Source organism: Pongo pygmaeus, chromosome 6 (assembly GCF_028885625.2).
Source record: "Pongo pygmaeus isolate AG05252 chromosome 6, NHGRI_mPonPyg2-v2.0_pri, whole genome shotgun sequence".
Lineage (NCBI taxonomy): Eukaryota > Metazoa > Chordata > Mammalia > Primates > Hominidae > Pongo > Pongo pygmaeus.
The window spans coordinates 5,747,986-5,768,515 of record NC_072379.2 but is presented as its reverse complement, the minus strand read 5'-3'; the positions used below and the strand labels follow the sequence as shown (position 1 = coordinate 5,768,515).

At 44.8% G+C, this 20,530-nt stretch overlaps 1 protein-coding gene and 1 long non-coding RNA gene across 3 annotated transcripts in view; one reads left to right on the top strand and one right to left on the bottom strand.

Moving 5' to 3' along the window:
• Positions 1-20,530, top strand: part of RNF216 (ring finger protein 216) — a 165,391-nt gene that overhangs the window by 71,429 nt on the left and 73,432 nt on the right. For both annotated transcript variants that reach the window (XM_054496092.2, XM_054496087.2), the window contains exons 12-13: positions 35-183; positions 925-1,003. In XM_054496092.2, coding sequence (XP_054352067.1) covers positions 35-183; positions 925-1,003 — 228 coding nt within the window. The remainder of the gene's footprint in view (positions 1-34; positions 184-924; positions 1,004-20,530) is intronic.
• Positions 9,502-20,485, bottom strand: LOC134739914 (uncharacterized). The gene is made up of 2 exons (XR_010127024.1): positions 10,586-20,485; positions 9,502-9,755 (listed from the first exon to the last, which is right to left on the bottom strand). It is a non-coding gene; the product is annotated as an uncharacterized LOC134739914 (long non-coding RNA).

Below are 20,530 nucleotides of genomic sequence, written 5' to 3'. Positions count from 1 at the left end.
TTTTTTTTTTCTTTGCCTGTTCGCCTTTTTCTAGTTGGAGCTCAGCTGCATGGAAGGCAGCTGCACGTGTTCGTTCCCAACCAGTGAGCTGGAGAAGGTGCTCCCCCAGACCATCCTGTATAAGTACTATGAGCGAAAAGCCGAGGAGGAGGTTGCGGCAGCCTACGCCGACGAGCTTGTCAGGTTCGTTCTCAGGCAGAGCGTGCCATCTGCCAACACTTCCCCATTGTGAAAACTACCTGGGCACTTGCATCAGATGATGAAAATTGTGTTTATCTTCCAGGTTTTTTGGCATTTCTTGCTGAGAAATAAGATTATCAATAATTTTACATACTTATTTTTATTTTTTACACCTCAGAACCATTCAGTAACCAGTAATTCTATTAATGGAAAAATCTGCAGCTCAAACTTCTTTTTTTTTTTTTTTTTTTTTTGAGGTGGATTCTTGCTCTGTCGCCCAGGCCATGTTGGCCAGGCTGGTCTCCAACTCCTGACCTCAAATGATCCGCCCACCTCGGCCTCCCAAAGTGCTGGGACTACAGGCATGAGCCACCGTGCCCAGCATGCAGCTCAAACTTCTGTCTACATATCTTGGCACCCCCTAATCTTCTTCTGGCCCGTAGATACAATCATGGTGCCCTGGGCTGGAGGGAAATCGGTATATGCAAGGAGTTCTCATTAAGGTTGGGACATGTTTATTGAGTGGTTTATATTGAGTCAGGACCTCAAGTGGTGCTTATGTTTCCTGATAAGAGCCAGCACAAAGAAGAGACTCAATCTGTGTTTTAAGGAAAACTAAGGAGTATAAAGGGGATGTGAATGTCCAGCTCAAAACTCCATCTTCATATGAACAGCCACGTGGAGCTGCAGCCAGATCAGGCTTTCATGTTTGGAGTAATGTCACTTCTGCTGTTCTGACTTTAGGTGCCCGTCCTGTAGCTTTCCGGCCCTGTTGGACAGTGATGTGAAGAGGTTCAGCTGTCCTAATCCTCACTGCCGAAAGGTAGGGAGGCACATTTTTTTCTAGATGTATATTGAATTATGGTATTATGGGCTGCCCTCATGGCCCAAATATCTGCTGTTTACCAGACTGGTGATGTATAAGAAGGATTTGAGTGCTTTCCTTTTCATAAGCAAATGAGGATGAGTACTTTGTGAGTGACGGTTGACATGCTTACTGAGATGGCAGCCACTCTTGCCACTCTAGTTACAAAGCTCTGGATTCCTGTTTTATATCATCTTCTTTAGGACAGATACTATAATGTAAAGTGGGAAGTGTTTAGTTTTTCTTCCACTGTGTCAACATTTTTCTTGCTTGCTCTCTTCACCACCTGTGCTGAAATACCCCTCCCTCCCCACACATACACCTTTTGCCATTTTCAAAGTCCAAATGACGCTTCTTTGATTAAAGAACTGGGCATCATAGTGGCATCTCCCTCACATCTGGTAGGTTATTTATTTGACTGTTTCTCCTCATAAGAACTGACTATATTATGTGGGAGCAGAGCTGTCTAGGCGCATTACTGTTGCAGATCTTTGTTCTCTTTAACTTGGCGCCCTGTGAACTAAGAATGTCTTAAAATTTGTCAGCTATTTAGAAGCCACTTAGAGTTTTTAGTGAATATTAGCATCCACCTAGACAAATACGTTCTAAGCCATTTTTCTAAAATTGCATGATTTGAGTTGAACACTGCGATATCTTTGCCTTGGGGAAAGTAAAGAAATTAAGGTAGAGATAAGAAAAGGAAGAATAAACTAAACTAATGGATCAAAACTTTATTTCTTTTGTTTTCAGCATTAATATTTCTGGCCATTTTATATGTTTGCACCCCAGGCTGTTGCTATAACAATTGTCACAACAGTCACTGGCATCTTGCAGCTCTTAAGAAAGCAGAGTGCCAGCCTGTCCCTTGTGTGCTTCCAATGGGTCAGGTGCTGGACTGCCTGGGGAGGTGATGCCTGCGCTAAGATGCAGCAGATAAGGAGGAAGTAGCCAAAGGATGGAAAGGGTGGGAGTGGAGTGGAGATGGAGAAATGTTCTAGGCCCCAGGAGTGGCAGCAATGTGGACGCTTACTGGTGCTAGGAGTGTGAAGGAGGCTCATAAGCTGAGTAGGGGCAGGCCTATGCAGCACACTGTCCTGAGGTGAGGAGAGGTAAAATATAAGGAAAGTCTACTTGCCTATCGCGTAGTCCAGGTGAGAAACGTACAGTACTGCACAGCCTCTTGGGTCTTCATGAGTTGCTTAGAAGGAGCTGGGAACTACATTTCCTGGTAAGGTTTCAAAGAAGGTCTGCCAGTGAAAGTGCTTATGTACAATTGGGAAGGCCAAAGAAGAGGAGAGACCATTATTCTCTGAGGACTTTTTTTTTTTTTTTTTTTTTTTTTAATTTTGAGACAGGGTCTCACTCTGTCGCCCAGGCTGGAGTGCAGTGGCATGATCTCAGCTCACTGCAACCTCCTCCTGGCTTCAAGCAATTCTCCTGCCTCAGCCTCCCAAGTAGCTGGCATCACAGGTATGCACCACCACGCCTGACTGATTTTTATATTTTTAGTAGAGATGAGGTTTCACCATGTTGGCCAGGCTGGTCCTGAACTCCTGGCCTCCAGTGATCTGCCCACCTCAGCCTCCCAAAGTGCTGGTATTACAGGTGTAAGCCACCACCACCAGCCTGAGGACATTTAAAAGCAGCTGCATTTGTTGCCCAGTGGCTCATGCCTGTAATCTCACTTTGAGAGGCTGAGGCAGGAGGATCTCTTGAGACCAGGAGTTCGAGACCAGCCTGAGCAACATAGACCCTATCTCTACAAAAAAAATTTTAAAACTCAGCTGGGCATGGTGATGTGTGCCCATAGTCCTAGCTACTTAAGAGACTGAGGCAGGACAATCACTTGAGCCCAGGAGATTGAGGGTGCACTGAGCCATGATTGCACCACTGCACTCTAGCCTGGACAACAGACTAAGACTCTGTCTTTAAAAGAAAGAAATTTAAAAAATAAAAGCCTGAGGGCACACATGCGTCTGGAACAGCATCTAGTGAACATCAACTTGGGATGTTGGTGGGAGCTTCCCAGGGGCTCTTAAGATCCCAAATAGGAACACCACATATGTTTTAGTTTCTGTCTATGGGAGGAATATACATGGCCTGCTGAACTTGGAGGTAGCCATGTAGCTTCTTGTGGTCAGTGAAACGTGAGTAGTTAGATCACTTGCAGAAAAAGCCATAAAGGCATGTGGTGTGGGGTAATGTCAAGATGACAGAAGAGAAAGCCCCAGACCCTCTTTTTCCCATAGAGATACCAGTTCAACAACATTGGAAGGACCAATTTCTCTCTGTGAGAAATCCAGAAACCAGTTGCATCAAAGGCTGGGGAGTTTGTGACGCTGGCTCTCCACAGCTCCTCCCCCTGGCACAGCACCGTGTTATTGGGAGGAAACTCCCAACTCCTGGCATCTTTCTGGGGAGGAAAAAGAAGACTGGAACATATATCTGATATTCAGGCCTTTCAGGAGGCTGCTCAAGGGACTAGTTCCTGTCTTGTCTCACAGGAAAGGGCACCAGGTTGGGGACCACTGAGGACAAATGGGATGGTGAAACTAGAACGTACTGACTTCTCATTGCCCTCTCCCTGCTTTTCTCTGGAGGGAAGGAGTTGGAACATGGGTCCAGCATTCTAGGTTTTCTGGAGCCCGCCCAAGACTTCTGGTTTCTGTCTCACTTGATGAAGCACTGATGGGACCTGGCATGGTCTAGGTCCCTGGGGGCTGCTGAGAACAAGAGAAAGCTGGGTGGTTTGTACTGCCCCAGAGGACCCACGGTACAGTAGGCAGAGTCCAGTGCACCTCGAAGGCTGCTTTTTGGGTCCAGGGGAAGAGTAGAGCATGTGTTCAGCATTTGGGCTTCTCAAGGGGCTGCCTGAGGGACTGGCTTCTGTCTCACCCAACTCACTGCTGGCAGAACCCAACCTACTCTAGATGCCTTGGAGCTGCTGAGGCCAAAAAAGAGCTGGGCAGCTTACAGCAGCTCCAGAGGGCCTGTGGTACCTCAGACAGGCACCAGAAGAAGCAAGAGCTTGCAAGCTCCTGAAAAAAGGAAAACAAAAGCCTGAGCACTTACATTAGCCTACAATTTAGCAAAATCTTCTCGCAGGAAGCCTATTTTAGAATAAAGTATGAGTATCTCATGTAATTTATTGAATACTGTACTGAAAGTGAAAAAGAGAATGATTGTATGGGTACTTGAATTACAGTTTCTATTGAATGTGTATCACTTTCACACCACAGTAAAGTCAAAAAGTGTAAATTAAACCATTGTAAGTTGGAGACCACCTGTATATGCACCCGACATCAGTGCACCCAAATACGTGAAGCAAATATTGACAACCAAAGGGAAAAATAACACAAAAATAGTAGGAGATTGCAATACCTCACTTTCAATCATTGTTAGCACCACCAGGCAGAAGATTAGTAAGGAAACAGCTGACTTGAACAACACTATAGACCTAACAGACACATACAAAACATTCTAGCCAACAGGCACAGAAAACACTTTTTCTCCTCTGTTGCACGTGGAGCATTTTCCAGGATGGAGAATATTAGATCATAATACAGGTCTTAACAAATTTATGATCAAAATCATTCCAAATATCTTTTCCAGCCACAAGGCGATAAACTTAGAAATCACAAACAGCAGGAAAATTCACAAAGTATGAGAACTAAAGAACACACTGTCCGGGCATGGTGGCTCCCACCTGTCATCCTGGCACTGTGGGAGGCCGAGGCAAGTGGATCACCTGAATTCTGGAGTTCGAGACCAGCCTGGCCAACATGGCAGAACTCTGTCTCTACTAAAAATGCAAAAATTGAGCTGGGTGTGGTTGCGTGCGCCTGTAATCCCAGCTACTTGGGAGGCTGAGGCAGGAGAGAATCACTTGAACCAGGGAGATGGAGGTTGCAGTGAGCGGAGATTGTGCCGCTGTACTCCAGCCTGGGCGACAGAGTGAGAGTCTGTCTCAAAAAAAAAAAAAAACCACACACACACACTGAAAAGCTTTTTTTTTACTAAGATCAGGAACAAGGCAAGGATATCACTCTCACCACTTCCATGCTACATAACACTGGAAGCCCTAGCTAGAGCTATTTGGCAGGAAAAAGCAAAAGCATCTATATCCATGCAAGTTCACAGGTAATATGATCTTATACATAGAAAAATCTGCAATTTCCACAAAAAACTTGTTAGAATTAATACATTCAGTAAAGGTGCAGGATACAAAATCAGCACATAAAAATCAGTTTCGTTTCTGTACACTAACAAACACTCCAAAAAGAGAAATTAAGAAAATCTAATTTATAATACATCAAAAAAGTTGGAATACTTAGGAACAACTTAACCAAGGAGTGGGGAAAGACTTATACACTGAAAACTATAAAAAACTACTGACATAATTAAAGAAGACATAAATAAATGGAAAGACATCCCTAAAATGCATATGGAACCACAAAGGATCCCAAATATCCTAGACAGTCTTAAGAAAGAAGAACAAAGCTGGAAGCCTCACACTTCCTGACTTCAAAACATATTACAAAGCTACAGTAATTGAAACAGGCAGACATGTAGACCAATGGAACATAATACAGTGCTCAGAAATAAATCCACACATTTATGATCAGCTGATCCTCAACAAGGGTGCAAAGAACACCCACCGGGGGAAAAGTTAGTCTCTGATTAATGGTGCTCTGTAAACTGAATATCCACATGCAGAAGAATGAAATTAGACCCTGATACCATATCTCATACCATAACACAAAAATCAACTCTTTAACTGGATTAAAGACTTAAGTGTAAGACCTGAAACTATAAAAACTAGAAGAAAACATAGGTGGAAAGCTTCATGACATCAGTCTTGGCAATAATTTCCTGGGTATAATGCCAAAAACAAGGTGACAAAAGCAAAAAATAAGCAAGTGACTTCTAAGATGCTTTCAGCAAAGGAAACCATCAACAGAGTGAAAAGGCAGCCAGTGGAAAGGAATTGAGATCCTTTGAGAAAGGATCTCAGCATGTTCCTGTGTTCATTGCAGCATTATTCACAGTGGCCACGAGATGGAAACAACTTACTGATATGTTCGTCAACAGATGAATGGTTAAAATGTGGTATATTATGCAGCCTTTGAAAAGAAGGAACTCCTGGCACATACTACAACACAGATAAACCTTGAGGGATATCATGCTCAGTGCAATTAGCCAGTCATAGAAGGACAAATACTGCACGATTCCACTTAAATGCAGGATCTAAAGTAGTCAGACTCATAGAAACACAAAGTAGAACCCTGGGTGCCAGAGGCTGGGAGAAGGCAAAGTGGGGAGTCACTGTGCAGTGGGAAGTTTCGGTCATGCCAGATGAAGTTGTTTAGAGATCAGCTGTACAACATTTTGCTAACAGACCCTGTACACTTAAAAATGTGTTAATTGGGTAGTTTTTGTATTGTGTGTTTTTACCACAATTTTTTTTTTTTTTTTTAATCTGGAATATCGCTCTGTTGCTCAGGCTGGAGTGCAGTGGTGCAATCTCGGCTCACTGCAACCTCCACCTCCCGGGTTCAAGCGATTCTCCTGCCTCAGCCTCCTGAATAGCTGGGACTACAGGCACATGCCACCACGCCCGGCTAATTTTTTGCATTTTTAGTAGAGACGGGGTTTCACCATGTTAGCCAGGATGATCTTGATCTCCTGACCTCGTGATCCTCCACCTGCTTCGGCCTCCCAAAGTGGTGTTTTGTTTTGTTTTGTTTTTGTTTTTGTTTTTGTTGAGATGGAGTTTTGCTCTTCTTGCCCAGGCTGGAGTGCAATGGCATGATCTTAGCTCACCATAACCTCCGCCTCCCGGGTTCAAGCAATTCTCCTGCCCCAGCCTCCCGAGTAGCTGGGATTACATGCATGTGCCACCACCCCCGGCTAATGTTGTATTTTTGTAGAGACAGGGTTTCTCCATGTTGGTCCGTCTGGTCTCGAACTCCCGACCTCAGGTGATCCGCCCACCTTGGCCTCCCAAAGTGCTGGGATTACAGGTTGAGCCACCGCGCCCAGCCTACCACAGTTTTTTTTAAAGGGCATATGGTTCGTTTTTTTCTCCCTCTGCCAAGAGGGATGTGCAACATGAGTGAGAACAAAGTCTGTTTTGAGCTACTGAGGTTTGAGTTTGTTCCAGCAGCATAACCTAGCACATCCTGACTGATAAGGATCATAAGGACCATAACTGCCCTTGGAGTTGGAGAACAGGGGCAGATTTGAGAGGTAGAGGATTAGAAGGTGATGTGTTGCATGTGAAGGTGGGGAGAAAGCCAGAGGCCTCACAGGCTTGTCTGGTGTGGACCACTATGTAGTTGATGATGCTGTTTACAAAACTGGAAATGGAATCCAAAAGATTCAGGAGAGATTACTTTTGTTTTGGACATGTTGAGTTTTTAGGGGAGACATCCAGTGTGTACGTGTTTTTACGATGCCTGGCACATAGTAGGTGCTCCATAAATCAGTGACCCTAGATCAGTGAACCCGGGTCAGTAACACAGGGAGAGATCTAGGCTGGAAAAAGATTTTGGAGTCTGAAATGAGCAGCAAAAGGAGGAGAGAGGAGGAGAGGGGTAAGGTGCCCATCAGGGAGATTATTAGCGTAGAAATGCTGGGCCATGCTAAGTTTAAAGTATGTCTTTTCATTTATTCACATCTTTTTATGCCCCTCAGCAATGTTTTGCAGTGGAGAGAATGTGTGTTATGATTACATGATGGATTACAGTATGCTTCAGAACATGACTTTCACCTACGGATAATAGCATTCACATTTAGTTTCTAATGTTAGGGTAAGGGTTGTAGGTGTTTGGCCCATCATGGAAAATAAAGTGAAAAATGTTATATGGGGACCTGAGGCAGTGACAGCCTGGTGGAGCTGGCTCAGTGACCACCAGTGGAATGAGAGAAGTCCCCACCTTGTCCTTTGGATGAGAAAGGAGAGTTTATGCCTAAATCTTCTGTCCTTATTTGTGGGCTGTGGAACGAGCTGCCACTAGGTGGCACAGATGATCCATGAGGAAAGGGTTTTCTTCCTCTTGGGTGTTTGAAAAGTATGTGTCAGCAAAACACTGTTTTGTAAGCAGAATTGACACAGTTCTTTTAGGCTCAGTACTAAAGCAAACCACTACATGCATTTAGACTTTATCTAAGATGTCCATGTTATTAGCACATACGCTTTTACCTTTCTCAATTGTGCAAATTCTCCTTATGCCATTCTTTCTAGCAAGATGGCTAAAGCAGTCGCTAATCCTTGAGGATTCCCAATATTTAAGACATGAGCCACAAGCTAATTTTGACCCGTGTGAGACTAAGGGCACCTGCTTTGTCATTGCGGTGTCTTTGCCAGTAGTATAAATTCCAGTTGGCTTTTCAGGAACTTGTCGCTCTGAAATGAGGCGTTTATATTAATGCGCTTTCTGGAGGAGAACTTGAATGGCTGGAATCATTCCTCTGGAATCCCTGAAGAATAAGACACTGTATCTTTGATGAAATGGAGAGAGTCTTTGTTTCATTGATATGATGGAATGCTTTTGTCAAGGCTCTCAGCTCCCTTGTGTGTTCTCAGATAAAGAATTCATTAGTTTGTTTTCAGCGTGCTGCTTTTAGGAATGAATTGGGTGTGTTTGGTGTGAGACTGAAGAGTGTTACATAAAAGGAGATTTGAAGGTGATGCTTCTGGAATATGTATTCTTAGGGTCAGAAGTTTCACTGTTGAGTCTTTTCTGCCTTGCCACAGCCATAACTTTGCTTTATAAACCCAGAGCTATGTAAGTCAAGTTTTCCAGAAACTTAGGGCCACGAGGTGGAGGTTTAGGCACACTCATGAAGCAAGCGCTAACGAGGAGAGACCATCAGGTGGTGAGAGTTTAATCAGAATAACTGAAGAACATCTGGTGTAGTCTTTTCGTGGAAACTGCAAATGTGTGTGTAGTTGTGTAACCACCCATCTTTTCCCAATGTCACTTGTATTTATTTATCCTTTCTCACCTGCCAGCTTTCTTCTCTGCTTGTTTTTCTGCCCTTTCTAGGTTCCCATCCTATTCTTTGTAGCATTTGCTGTTTTTAACTTTACAGCCGTGAAATACAACCAAAATTCACATCTGCAGTGAACCAGTTTGCTGGTTAAAAAACAGGCATCTGCAGCCTACAGTAGCTGCATGGCTGCGTGAAGAGAATGTAAATGAGTGTGGACCAGCTATCAGTGCCAGGGCTGCTCCAGCTGTGATGGCGGGTGGTTGGCACTTAATAACAGCACTCTAATTTGGGGCCCAGCCAGTCAGCTGACTCCTGTGCTGAGCACAGGCCTTCACATTTATCTAGAGATGAATGAAGCTTGGGCCACTTGTTCCTACTATCAGGCAAGACCTTTATTCAGGAAGTAGCGTTGACAAGAACCAAATATCTGGGTAACAAAAAGATTTTTAAGCCCACGAATGAGGACTCATTTACTGGAGTGGAAGTCCATGCTGCATAATGTGAGTCAAATATGAAGGAGGGTGGTGTGAGAATTTCTTATCATGGAATGTGACCTGCCGTTGCTCCTCCAAGGTGAGTCACTTCCTTCAGAGCCCAGCATGGGTCCCTCTGAAGAGCTTCAGGTTCAGGCCACAGAAGGATGCTCCCTTACAGGTATATCATATAGGGTGCCTGGTAGAGCTTTCAGCTCATATTGGTCCCCGCAGCAGCCCTACAAAATAGACACTGGCTTAAAGTCAGGTGACGGTAAATGGGAGAGCTGAGAACTCAAAGGGAAGCCTCCTTGCCTTAAAACAACCTCAGAGTGGGTCGCAGACACCATCCCTGTGAGCCTTCCTTCCATAAAGTACTGAGCAGGGCTGGCGTCATAGCAAGGAGGCTTCAGGATTTTTAACTCTACTTGTGTCTGAGTACTTTTGTCAGTTTTCACTTTTTAAAATTTAAAAGCATAGTGAATCTGTTCATCACAGACTTGTTGATCCTGGGAAGATTTTGGTTAATTACACACACAAGTACATCCTCTTCCCTTGCCTGCTATTGAAGCACAGTAAATACAGTATAGAGTAGATGTGTTTGTTAGATTCTTTTAAAGAAGAAGAAAAATAATAAAAGGCAAATGTTGCTTGCCTCTCTTCCCACCCTGCCTTCCCATTAAGAGTCAAATACCATGTTTGCTGTTTCAGTGATTATTCAGAAGGGAGAGAGCTGACAACCCGAAGTAGGGAAAGGTAAAAATACATATGCATTAAACCAAAACGCCAATATGAATAAAAAATTTATTTTTGTTTCTGCTTGGCCCTACAGAAATAGTTTTTTACCCCTGTATTTCAGCTACTTTATCCCTCATGTCAGACGCTAATGGTAGAAGCACCTGCCTCTCCCCTTGGCCCGCCTTGGAGGAGGCTGGGAGCTGTGAGTGAACATGGACTATGCTGCCACTCCCACTCCCACTGCAGGCTGCTGTAGCCCCTCAGGTTTCTCCCCTCGAAACTCGCAGAGGCAACTGCTGACCCCCCGGCAGGTGGCAGAGCCCACACCCACCTGCATTTCAGAGCCAAGGAAGTCTAGAGTCAGCGTGGGCTCCGAGGACCCGGCAGCGACCTGGGGCCTCAGATGTTGCCGACCTCCCTGATCCCTAGGAAATGGGCCTGGCTCTTCCTTGTCCCAGACAACATCCTGGTGCTCTCTTCTGGTCCTGAGCTGCTTTCGTCGGTTAGTGTTTCCACCTTCTCAGGAGACCACTCACGAACCTCCTGTTCCATTCACATGAAGAGGCATTGTTTGGGACACGTCTTTTGCTGGGCTTTCATAGTAAGTTGTCTGTTTCAAGAGTTCTTTTGAAGCCCTTACGTGAGAAGTGTTGATTGATGTGCAACTCTGCACAGCACTGGGTGCTGTGAGGCTGTGAATGGCAGTGAAATGCGTGGCTGTTGCTGCATCACAGTGAGGGAAACGGTATAGCTCAGTGGTTAAGACAAGGGATTTTGATACTAAACCCACTTATGCTTTAATTCTAGCTCCTCCACTCACTAGCTTTGTGACATAGGGTGAATACTTGATCTCCCTAAGCCACATTTCCTTTCCCTGTACAATAAGAACGGTTGCACCTACCTCGTAGAGCTTTTGTGCAAAACCAATGGAAACAGCATGGGTAAAGCGTCAAGTGCAGTGCCTGGCACTTTGTGTCACGAAGTAGTAGCTGCCCAGTGAGGATAGTGTGTGCAGATGTGCGGCCTCAGGAGATGAACGAAGATCCTAGAAAGGGGGAACTGCCTCCAGTTTTGTGAACCTGCTGCCACAAGAGCATGGAGTTCCCCTAAAGTGGGCAGGTGGAAAATCCCATCAGGGAGCAGAAGATGACTCATCACTCACCACTCAGCTCATTTCTACCAGCTCCCCCGTGTTCTGCCATGTAAAGGGGTAGATTTTTAAAGCTGATTTTTTTGCTAACCGATACATTCTATAAGAAATGACAGCTCTCCTTTAGTCCACGTTATTCAAGTTCAGAGAAAGGCCCTGTGCAACCTGGGGAGAGCCATGTGCTGGGGGAGGCCGTCTTGTGTGCGCTCCCACTCTCAGGGTCTGCACTGTCTGTCCACAGCACTGCTGTGCTCCTTCTCTCAGGTTTCATGTTGATTTCTTATTCCTACCCAGAAGGTTTAGAATCTCAGGGATGACATTCAAAAGAAATGAGTATAGGAAGGGCCTAGAAACAAAGACGGCGATACACTATGCTAGAGAACTCCGAATTAGTGGCAGTGGAGAGGTGGGAATCCAGGCTTTGTCTTCTTGGTGCATTGGGCATGAGTTTTTGTCCTACTGGGAGGGCACTGGTCATCCTGCCACCCACAGCAGCGGGCAGGCTTGGATGCCAGGGCTGCTCACCTTGGACTATCCTTGTGGAAGGACACACCTACTTGTCTCTTTGTTGTTGTTATTTTTGGTCTCTACTAAAACACACTGTCTGTAGTACTCATAGAAAAAGATTCTCTGTGGATTTTTAACGAGTTTCTGTGGGTACTTAATTAAAATATAGTGGCTCTTTTTTGTGGTTTTGTGTACTAGTTAGCCATTGCTTCTCAGGCTTGTCACAGCCTGTGGGGATCGGAAGCTTGGAGTGGCCCTCTTTCTAGAAACCACACACCACCTATTAAGTTCCTTTGTATATTTTACTAAAATAATTTAATGACGTTTTTCTGTGCCTGTGGCCTCATCAAAGGAGAGATGCATGTTAGAAATCTCACATTAAAAATCCCTCAAGAATTGATACCTACAAAATATCTTTTTAGAAGAAATGTTTTACCTCCTTTTTGTCATTGCACTGATTTTGTGTTGCTAGGTGTCAGCATCCTGATTTGTTGTCATGATCTTATTGTGATGTCCTTGAGAAGGGGCTGTGTGTGAGTGCACGTGTGCAACTTGTGGTGTGTGCTGAGGTGCAAAGTGATAGTGTTCCCTCTTTGCATTCTCAGCACAGAGCACTGCAGGGTTTCCAGCCTTCCAGGTAGAAGAGAAATTGTTGCTATGGTAATACCACAAGCATGAAAACACCCCCTGTCCCCGTGGGTGTCTGTGTCAGGGCGGGGAATGTGAGAAGGGGAACAGTAGCAAAGAGGAGTGTTCAGCGCATCGAGCAAGATGAGAGCAAAGCCTAAGCTGAAGCTGCTGTTGGGTGGAATTTCTTGTGTTTATTCTTGAATTCAAGGTCAGATTCCAGTTGCAATGTGGTAGCTGAGAACGTAAAAGGCCTTTTATTCCTCAGTGTCTTCCCTGACTTTGAGACAAAGATAAAGAATACAGAGGGTCTCTGTCACATCTCCAGTCCCCAGAGGCCACATAGCCTTCCCACAGACCACAGTTAGAAAATATGTGTCTGTATCTGTGGCCAGTACATCACTGCAAGTGGAATCAACCACCCAGCCCCAGAAAGCCTGCTGCCCTTCATGTCCAGTGTAACAGGCTAAGGCAGCAGTCCCTGCCATCTCTTCTGAAACTGAATAACAGTTCGTGCTCTGTTTCTGTACAATTCCCCTGAGAAGATGGACTCTGAATATCCTTGGTAATGCAGAGTAGTGATGAGAAACAAAAACCAATCTGCTGAGGTTGTGGGTGAGGAACACAACAAAAAGCTAGTGTGCAATTCTGTCAGGTCATCAGGGTCAGTATGGGAAGAGTAGCTTGAGCAGGGAGTTTGGCATCATAGTTAAAACAGGCTGAGGTCTAGGTATTTGCTAATAAAACTTCCTGGGTTTTAGGGGCTTTTTACTCCTTATCTGCTCAAAGTCACACAGCTAGTAAGTGACAGCATCAGGAGTCAAATCTTGGGTTTCTCATTGTTATTTGTGTTTTTAGGTGTAATTTTGATATGCTGCATTAGTTTCAAGAGTCTTTATCTTTTGCAGATACAAACTGAAATATTTATAAATGAAAAGATTTGTAATCTGGGATTTGCTTCAAAATTATACTGAAGGAGAGGGGATGAGTGAACAGGTAGGGTATAGATAAGCTGAGATTAGTTATGAGTCGATCATTATTAAACACGATAATGGGTGCATAGGGTTCATTACATCCTCTGCCTTTGTATATGTTTAAAATTTTCTACAATAAAAAGTTAGTTTAAAAAAAACAAGTCAAAAACTCTAGTTGTCTTCAGTGTTAGCTTTATCTGTGCTCTCATTGTTTTGGTTTGCTTTGCTGCTTTCCAGTTCACTCTTGGGGACTGGAAAGACCCTTATTCGAATGTTCTGTTTTGTGGCTTGTTCACTTTTTTAAGAGATGAGAAAATGTGTAACATAACAGGAAAATGTTAACAGCTTTTTGGGGGAAGGTTAAAGGGCTCTTCATCCTAGAGGAGGGAAGACTTCCTGTGTAGTTTCTCTGCACAAGATTCTTCTATATAAGTGGTAGGGACCTGGTGTTTTCCAGCTTCTCTGGGAAAACAGACTTAAACTACCTATGAAGAATCCAAGAGGCCGGAGTGGTGGCTCATGCCTATAATTCCAGCACTTTGGGAGAATGAGGCAGGAGGATTGCTTGAGGTTATGAGTTCAAAACCAGCCTGGGCAACAAAGCACCACCTCGTCTCTACACAAAATAGAAAAAAAATTAGTAAGGCATGGTGCTGTGCATCTGTAGTCCCAGCTACTCGGGAGGCTGAGGTGGGAAGATCACCTGAGCCCAGAAGATCGAGGCCGCTGTGAACCATGATTGTGCCACTGTACTCCAGCATGCATGCATGCGTGTGTGTGTGTGTGTGTGTGTGTGTGTATAAAAGAATCTAAGACAGCTCACTGGACTTCATTGTAACCGATGAATTGGGTTCCCAGGAAGCCTGGGGTTCTGTGTTGAGAGCATTGTACAGCCTGTAACAGACCCTCCTTGCTCCAGGACAACTGCTTACATGCAGTCCAGCTGCAACCAGAAGAGAGCCCACATGACCTTTTGAGTGTCCCTCTAGTCCAAACACTGTGATTTCTAGAAAACCGAAGATTTTAAAACTAGGATTGGCATTTGCTTTTCAAAAATAAACAGGCTAAGAGAGTTTCTCAGATGAAATCCCCGTAGCCTCATAAAAGTACTTTTTTTTTTCAGTTTTATTTCCCATCAGAAGCTTGTATGAAAAGCATTTTAAGTTTCAAAAGCTGCCTATGTCTGAGAAGCTGATCCAGATTCTAGCCCAAAGAGAGTGAAATAGATCACAATTTCTTCCTCTCTTATCTTTGACTACAGCTTGTCCTTTTGCCCTTCTCTCCCCTGCTCTGTTAGACTTTGCTGCTAAAAACATCTCATGTTCCCACAGCCCTCTTAGCTTCAAGGCCTTCTTGCCTCCCATAAAAACCTACTTTTCACCCTCAAGGCCAGCACCTACTACTCTGACCTAACCTGTTGTGCTCCTAGCTTCTGTCTTCTCCAGGCAAACACCCTTGCATCCTGAGCACCTCAAACTGCTGTGAAGATTCTTCCCTTCCCCACCTTCTGTCTCTGGACTCCATCAAAACCTTTCCCCAGGCTGGGAGTGGCGGTGTGCACTTGTAGTCCCAGCTGCACAGGAGGCTGAGGCCAGCCTGGACAACATAGCAAGACCTCATCTCTTTAAACAAACAAAAGAATAAAAAAGCCTTAGCCCAGCCATGGTACAGAAGAGGCCAGTGAGGGTTTTGCCCTTCACCTTGCCTGACACTTCATCTTCTCCTCTAAACACGATCATTACCAGCTGCCTGTCATCTGCCTATTTGGAGACATGTGGGCTGATTTCTGCTTTGGTTGAAGTCTGGTCATTCGTTCAGCAGATATGTATTGAGCATTTCTGTGCCAAAGGGAGTAAGAAAGAGAAAGGGCAACCACGGCCCTAACTGACCATCCGTGGGATGAGAGAGTGATGGTGACTGCTGTGAGGAACACGCAGCTCTGCATGAGCGACATGGGTCTGGGCCTGACCAGGCCTTGGTGGGGTCTTATTGGCGGAGATGGGGAGAACTTTACTCCAGGCCCAGAGAATGACACGAGCAAAGCTGGGTGAAGGGTCAGCCAGTAGACAGGTGTGTCCAGAGCAGAAGGAAGCAGGACTTTGAAGATAAATAGACCCTGTTGAGGGCTTTGCAATGCAAAACAAAACAAGGAGGGTGGATTTTATTCTGGAGACTTCCCCTACCCCCCTCCCTGGAGCTGTTGCTGGTGTAATGGAGGGGACACAGTGGGATCACATGCTGCTTGTGGGAGGGTGAATTTTGTAGATCCTTGAAAGGGAGTGGGAGGGAGAGAGAGATCAGATATAGAATATCAAGGGAATTGGAACACCTTGCCAATGTAGTTACTATGGCAAGTCATTTCTAGTAACCTGGGGACACGCGGTCCTCCTACAGCCCTCCCGGAGCCCGTTTGTACAATGTTGCAGGTATTTGCTATGATTACTTTTCCCATTTTCCAGAAGACCTAGGTGGGATTTGGCCTGAAGGAACCTGGTTCTAAGGGCAGGTTGGGGGCAAGAGGGGAGACGTGGGGCAGTAGTCAAAAGCGAGGATGGCAGCAGCCAAGGAAGAGGCTTTGGTGAAGAGTGGTCGATGCGAGCCCATCGGACACGATCTTGGGCACGCGTGTCTAGGAGGCTGCCCCGGCCTGCTCTTCCTTCCTCTGGTGTGTGTGGCTGCCCTGGAGTAGATCATTGGGCAGTTGCTGCTTTGCTGCATTCCCACCGGCCAGCGAATTTGTTTTAGTCCTCAGGTGCTTTACATAAGGAGGAAACCACGTAACCTTCACAAGTTTTTTCCCACTCATTTAAAAAGGCTTGTTTTCCAGCCGAAGACATGTTGAATAAGCTTAATTTCTCTCACTCAGATCAGCTTAATTTCTCTGTGATGTGCATGCAGAGAATTGCTTAATTCTCCTTTTGCAACATGTTTTCCCAGCTGCTGAGAGCCCTGCTTTTTTTCCATGGGCCTCCTGACAGAAATACAAACAATTTAAAGCCGTGCAGTACCAACTGCTGTTCGTCACCACACGGACTGTGGATGTCAGTGTGGTTCCCCTTGGGCTGGATTTGTCTGGAGCTGGTGGCTGCTTTCTTGTCCTTCCATGCCTCCCAGGAGTCAGGGATCAAGGCCGTGCTGGGTTGTGCTGAGAGCCACAGCCGCTCCTTCAAGTGGTGTCCCCTCCCTGCCCAGCCTAGTCCTACATCCTTGTTGTGTGAGGAAATGAAGTCTGTTCCTTGGATGCGTTCTGACGGGAAACATGTTTTCTGTGGCACCTCTGCTTAGTCTTTCAGTGCAACACAAACAGCCTTTTGATGCCTTGTTTTGTAAAAAGTACATTTCCACAATGGGGCTTGACACTGTTCATAAACAAACACATCCGTTTACAGGCAAAGCAAGGGAAGAACACATAGGGGAACAGTTTGACCAGGGGTTTTGTTTTTCCCTCTGTGAATGCCTGGTGTGCACCATCCTTCCGAGGATGACTAGGGGAGAACACTATTCTGTGGCTGCCAAAACCACAACAAATGACAACTTTCCATTCTGTCATCTCTCTCGGCACCACTGCTAGCAAGCAATTCATTTTTCTACCATAAAAGGGCAATAGAACTTGTCTGTAGCCACGGTGTCTTCTGCTCTGCAGAGAGAGAGCAGGAGACCGGCAGGGAGAGGCACTCTCAGCAGTAGGCGCAACCGTGCTCACCCCGTGCCTACAGCCTTGCTTAGTCCAGGCTCCGAGGCAGCAGCAGCCATAAGAAAAAACAGGAGAGGAAGGCGATGTGGCGCTTCTGCCGGGCGCTCAGACTGGGGAGTGTGAGGTCAGGACAGGCTGGCGTGTCGTTTTCGTCTCTGTGGCTGCTGGACGTGTGAATGTGTGGTTCAAACCTTGGTACAAGTTGCTGCACTGGGTCTGCGCAGGTGGTTTTGTATATTGGTATTTGGTACTTTTGACTTGCAGTTGTAGATGTTAGATTTATAAGTCGGACCCAGGAGGTCATATAACCTGGACATGCTTGTTGTACAGATGAAGAACCGTGGATAGGTCAAGTGCTAACTTCGTGTAGTTTGAAGTCATTGAACTTCTTGGTTATATATGAACTTTGGGTTCAGGGGTAGTTCCCTAACCCATCTGTGTCCCCAATGGCCCATTAGTGTATATTTTGTCTCAGTTAAAGTTGAGCCACAGAAGCCTTAACTAATAGAAATACAGTTCTTAGTTGGTAGATTTGTATGTCAGTTAACCAGGGTCTTTGGAAAGTATATTGTCTTTTCTATAAAATGCATGGGTCCTTTAGATGATTATAAATAAATGTTCACAATCAAAACAGGAGTAGTTAGTAGGCAAATGCTTAGCTATTTTGACAACACCTAGAACACTTTGAGACAGTGGCCATAAAATTTCTGCCCCATGTACCCTGGCAGACCAGGAGACCAGCCCAACACAAGCTACGCAGCTGCAGAGAATGTACTTTCCATAGGCTGAAGGGCATGGCCACCACACAAATCTCTGCTCCAGGGCAGGCAGGTCCTCAAATTGAGCCACAAGTGGGCCTCATCCTTTTGCTTGGAGCCCTTGAAGGTTTTCCTATAAACAAGAACTGAGATTTGATTTGTCGTTTAAACTTACCTTAATTCTGACTGTCTGATCTCATAGCAGATGTTGGAACTGAACTAAGCACATTGCCATGGGAATAAAAATTGTGTCCAAGAATCTTGCTGATCTGGAAGTTTTGGAGGAAAGCAGGGATTTTCAAGGTCAAACGTTATTACCCAGATAGTGCTGGTGGTCAGAATAGATTCTGAGCTCATTGGCTCTGCATCAAAAGTTAACTCAGAAGTCATTCCTTAAAGAGAATATCATTGAGTAGCAGTGGCTGAAGCAAGCTCAGTGTGAATGATTCAAGTACTGCATACCTAGACCTTGTTTTGAAGCTGAAAGACTTGTTTGAAAACTGTTGCAGCAAATAAAGAAATTTAGTAGGCAGTCCTAAAATGGAAAGTTTACAAAATGCCCTTTTTAGTAAGACCTTTCTGGATTCTTCTTTTCTCAATAGTGTAAAACTGACTATCTTAATCTATCAAAGAGCTAAGTGGTATAATTTCCTTGGCACTTTCCAAGACCTTTACTGCCTTTGGAATAAACCTATGACGCCTGGGAGCATTCGTCTCACTGTGCTTCTCTCATGTTCTTTGCTTGTGGAAACGTTGGAAGCCTTTGTTTTTTTGGTCAACAACAGCAAGTGAATTCCATCTTATAGAACAGTTATTAATTCTCGTTAAGTGTCATTTTTAAGGCTGGTTTCTTAAGCAAATAGCATCTCCTTGTTGGCCTGAGAGTCTCTACCGCGTCCATCTCTGTCTTTGCATGCCTGGGCGGCCTGGCCATGGCTGACCAGCTTTAGAGAAATCAGCCTTCTTGCTTCCTAATTTGGTCACAGTGTGCTTCAGGCAGTCTTGCCTAACTTTAGAACAACACAGGCACAGGGAGCAGCTTTGATATAGCAAAGGGGAATTTCCTCTTATCAAAAGATCTACAGTTCCCTTCTTTCTTCCTCTAAAAAGAGGAATTGACACTTGGGGAGGTTGTAGCTTGCTCTGAAGTTCCCTCTTTAAGCTTGGCTTCTTCATGCCGGCTTCTTCCTAGCTAGTTCCTGCTCTTTCCTTCCTCAAATGTCTTGGAGCTTCTCAGCATTAAAGGAGTTTAATTTTATTCTTAAGGAAATCCAATGCAATATCCATCAGCAGGGAAAAATTTCAGTACATTTTGGTACCTCGATACAGTGGAGGTCCATACCGGGGGGTCAGCATCCATACTGAGGTTCAGCAGACTTTTTCTGTAAACATCCTTACCAGGGGTCAGCAGACTTTTTCTGTAAAAGGCAAAGTAGTAAATATTTCAGGCTTTGTGGACCATATGGTATCTATCCCACTACCTAACCCTGCCTTTATAGCGTGAAAGTAACCACAGACAATATGTAAACAAATGAATGTGGCTTTGTCCCAGTATAATTATATTTACAAAAATTGGCAGAGGGCCAGATAGGCCAATGAGCTGTAGTTTGCCAACCCGTAGCATATACCATAGCATTTAAAAGAATGACGTTGGAATCCCGTTGTGCAAATATGGAGCTGTCTCCAAGACATTAAGTGAAAAAAGCAAGATGTAGAACAATGGGTACAATATGCCCACAATTGTGTCGTAAATGGGAGGAGGAAGAGATGCTTGCTAACACAGACATAAAGTCTATTTGGAAGGATAGATAAGAAATGGGTAGCAGTGAATCGCTTTTGAGGATGCCCACCAAGGGTTAAGGGAGGAGGAGTGTGCATGTGTCACATTTTACACCCATTGTCATTAACTTAGTCATGTCTGAACATGAGCAAAAGAATTTTTGTTTGGTTTGTATTAAGAGAACTTGAAAAATAGAAATATAATTATTAAAATATGCTTGTGTATTTTCAAACTCCAAGCTATTTCTTCTGGTGTGTTGGAAGGCTTATTTTACCACCTAAAAAGCAGTGCCTTGCCTCGGGCTGGAGGCGAGGGATGGGGTTTTGTGGTGTGTGGAAGGAGCTGGAACTGAGCAGCTCTGCCTTTCTCCTCGCTCGCCTTCCGCACGGGCTCTGCTTGCAGCACAAGCTCAGGCACTGCCGGACAGGATGCAGCCAGTGAGAAACCTTGGACCAGAAGTCAGGGCCCCACGGGAATTAGTACGGCTTTTAGTAGTTAGAATTCAAGACTGCTTCCAACTGCTGCCTTTTCCCACAGAGTATGTCTGACTAACAAGGATGGGTTCTGATTCACCCAGCATTGCTATGACCGCTTTTTAAAAATGTCTGCTTTGGGTTGCGAAATCAGCAAATAAAGTTGTTACTTTCCTAGTATGTAAAACAGTTTGCTTTTGGTATGTGAGGAACAAGTAAAAGGCTTGGTGGCAAATCCTTGTCTGCTTAGAAGGCAGTGTAGATATAAACAACTAAAAAATTCACATTTGGCTGCCAGCCTCGATTCATAGTT